Source organism: Gekko japonicus, unplaced genomic scaffold, assembly GCF_001447785.1.
Source record: "Gekko japonicus isolate JY-2015 unplaced genomic scaffold, Gekko_japonicus_V1.1 scaffold4666, whole genome shotgun sequence".
Classification (NCBI taxonomy): domain Eukaryota; kingdom Metazoa; phylum Chordata; class Lepidosauria; order Squamata; family Gekkonidae; genus Gekko; species Gekko japonicus.
The window spans coordinates 61,799-65,183 of record NW_015167686.1 but is presented as its reverse complement, the minus strand read 5'-3'; the positions used below and the strand labels follow the sequence as shown (position 1 = coordinate 65,183).

Sequence of the window (3,385 nt, the reverse complement as noted above, 5' to 3'; positions counted from 1 at the left end):
CCAGTTCCCTCTTGAAGCCGTCCATGCTTGTAGCCGCCGCCACCTCCTGTGGCAGTGAATTCCATGGGTTAATCACTCTCTGGGTGAAGAAGGACTTCCTTTTATCTGTTCTAACCCGACTGCTCAGCAATTTCATGGAGTGCCCACGAGTTCTCGTATTGTGAGAAAAGGAGAAAAGGACTTCTTTCTCTGCCTGCTCTGTCCCATGCATGATCTTATAAACCTCGATCGTGTCATCCCTAGCTAATGATCGATCAAATTTAGCATTGCCTGCTCTGTCTGGCAGCTGCTTTCCAGGATATCTGGTAGAGGTCTTCTTTCAAGACAAGACCTGATATCAGATCCTTTCCGCTGGAGATGCTGGGGATTGAACCTAGGACCTTCTGCACGCAAAGCACACATTCTACCACTGAGCTATGGCTCCTCCTGAAAGAACTCCATTGCCTGGAGCAACGCGCGAAGGCAGCAAGGTGACGAAAGGCGGCAGGGATGAGGGAAGTGGCGAGCAGTGATGGCAAGGAGGCGCAACACCAGCGGCGGATCGGATGACGGCGGAGGTGGAGCCAGAAGGCGCAGGAACGTAGAAGCGCAGGCGCGGCGGAGCCTAAAGGACATAGCCGGAGCCGGGCTGATGCGAACCATGCGCCAGATGGGCCCGCCGGAAACAACAGCCGACTCCGAAGGCCACCGGAAGAGGAAGAGCCAAGCCGAAGCCGAGCCAAAGCCAAAAAGCCGAAGAACAGCGAGTCCCATCATTGGGTGCCGGTAGGGCAGTCCCCACCCCTGACGATGTGGCCATAGATCGGTAAATGAAACTGTGTAAGCCGCTCAGAGACCCCTCGGGGTTGGAGCGGGATACAAGCCGAAAGCATAAATAAATAAATGTAAATAACCTGTGTGAACATGGCCTGAACAGTTCCCGAGGAGGGACAGGAATGTCGAGTTTTGTCCCTTTCTCAGCGTGTTCCTAATGAGTGAACAAACTGTGTCTCTGGATTAGGTACTCGCGCACGGCCAATCGATTTCACTCAGATCACGCTGGAAAAATCCAGGCGCCTTTCAGTGTAGTACAGATATACGTGAAGCTTGCCTGTGTTGTGAGTTAAACTGTCACCAGGGGTAATGAGATAAGATAAGGAGGAGAGGGGGAAAATAGCCCTCCTTTCATTTGTTCACCAAGGTTCACAGAGGACCTTCTGAGCAAACGCTGAGATAAGCAGTCCCACAATTGGAATGTCTAACGCAGCCTGCAGGATTCGGGAGCTCATTCGCATTGGTGTAAATCCAGAAGGATTTCAGGAAACTTCCACTGATGTACTCCAAAGGGAGGGGATGTATGCTGCTGAGATTAGAACTACTATGAGTACACACACTCCAAGTGTCACTATTTACAAGGAATATACTCTGTTTTCTGGTATCAGTCCCTGGTAAACCATTGTTCCTATTTTGCCTCAATTTCGGAAACGCCTGGCTCAATTTTTTATTAATAAAATGTTTCAGAACTGCTTCTCTTCCAGGCTCAGCGCCCTTTCCACGGCCTCTAGAACAGTGGTGTCAAACATATGGCCCGGGGGCCGGAACTGGCCCATCCAGGGCTCTTAGGCAGCCCGCGAGCAACTAGTGCAAGCGAGGGAGTGCTGGAGGGAGTGGGGGGAGCCACTCCATTGTGGCTTAAACATGGCAGAACAACCTCGTCTGCAGCAGTAAAGCATCATGGGAGCAGCTGCCCAGTGCTGCACTGCTGGCTCTCCAGTCTGTGTTTAAGTTGGTGTGGGCTGGATAGGAGGAGACCATCAAACCTGAGGTAGGCCTCGGCCTAGTCCCCTCCCTTCCTGTCATTCCCCCCCTCCCCTCCTGTCTAAAACCAGTAATCTGAGGGCAGCTCCCTAGAGAGGACAGGAAGCCTCACAAGCAGGGCTATTTTGGGGCAGAAACGCACAGGAACGGAGTTCCGGCTGGCTTCAGAGCTGGCCATGCCCACTACAGCCAAAACCTCTGCATGTGTGGCTACAGAGGGAAGGCCTGGAGAGTGACCCCCTGACGACTCCGAGGTGGGCGGGCCAGGGGGGCCCGGGAAGGATCTGCCTCCCCATGCCTTCCCCAGCCTGTCCAAGGGCCAGCTTGCCCGGGCAAGCCAAGGGAAGCCACAGGGGTGTGGCCTAGCATGCTAATGAGATGCACTGTCAGGGGTGTGGCCTAATATGCTAATGAGTTTCTGCTGTCGGGTGTGGCCTGTTATGCTAATGAGTTCCTGCTGGGCTTTTTCTACAAAAGAAGCCCTGCTCACAAGGTTGTGAGAAGAGCTGCCCCAGAATGCTGCAGGAGGGAGAGCCAGTTCCTGGGTGGGAAACTGCTATTTATATTATTGAGTTTTGGATGGGAAAGCAGTCAGAACTAGTTAGAAGCCAGTCAGTCAGTCAGTTGGTCTGTTGGAGTCTGCAAGAGACAGAGGCTCCCAGGCCAGAGGCCATTTTGGGGGACATGCTTATCCAACTTTCTCCAAAGTAATGAAGTGCAGTGTCTGGCCTCCATACCATCTAGATCAGGGGTGTCGAACTCATTTGTTACGAGGGCCAGATCTGACATAAATGAGACCTTGTTGGGCCAGGCCGTGTGTTTCATAAAATGTAATGCCGGGTAGCGGAGATATAAACTTTATAAAGGACACAAACACAAAGGTTTTTTTTTTACTTAAAATAAAAACATGCTTAAAACATTAGCACTCTTGCAATATTTTGTTTATTTAACAGTGTCTGAAAACTGACACCCCTTGCTCTGAATTATTGCATCAAAATGTCTGTGCTGTTGCAATTGTCTTATCATCTAAGCCGTGCCCAGGTGCCTCGCTCCCCCCTTGGGGGGGCAGGCAATCAAGCAGCAGCAGAACTGGAAGCAGAAGCAGAAGACAGCCAGTTCCACTGCGGGCCTGATAGAAGCCCTCTGGGGGCCTGATCCAGCTCCCGGGCCGCATGTTTGACACCCGTGATCTAGATAGTAAGAGATCACACAGCAAAAAATCAAAACATAAGCTAAGCTGTGCACAATAGAAGACGACGAGAGTGGCAGAAGCTAATAAATACAATGTTGTAATATATATAAAGACATGGATGAGAATATTAAATCAAGAATGCCTGGAATTTCCAGGAGATGACACCCCCCGGCCGTAGTGCCCTTGGGGCAACATATGGAGAAAGGCGGTCCCTCAGGTAGGCTGGACCCTGGCCATAAAGGGCTTTAAAGGTCAAAACCAGCACTTTGAAGCGAATCCAGTACGCTATCAGCAGCTAGTGCAGTGCTTTCAGCACAGGCCGAATGTGGTCCCTCATCGAGAGACCCATCAACAGCCCGGCTGCAGCATTCTGCACTAGCTGCAGCTTCCGGACTT

General features: G+C 51.5%; 1 protein-coding gene across 1 annotated transcript in view; it reads left to right on the top strand.

Moving 5' to 3' along the window:
* Positions 1-511: 511 nt before the first annotated feature.
* The window catches only part of AHSG (alpha-2-HS-glycoprotein), a 27,806-nt gene continuing 24,932 nt past the window's right edge, over positions 512-3,385 (top strand). Inside the window, exon 1 of the mRNA XM_015414141.1 lies at positions 512-765. Within this exon, the coding sequence (XP_015269627.1) occupies positions 512-765 (254 nt within the window). The remainder of the gene's footprint in view (positions 766-3,385) is intronic.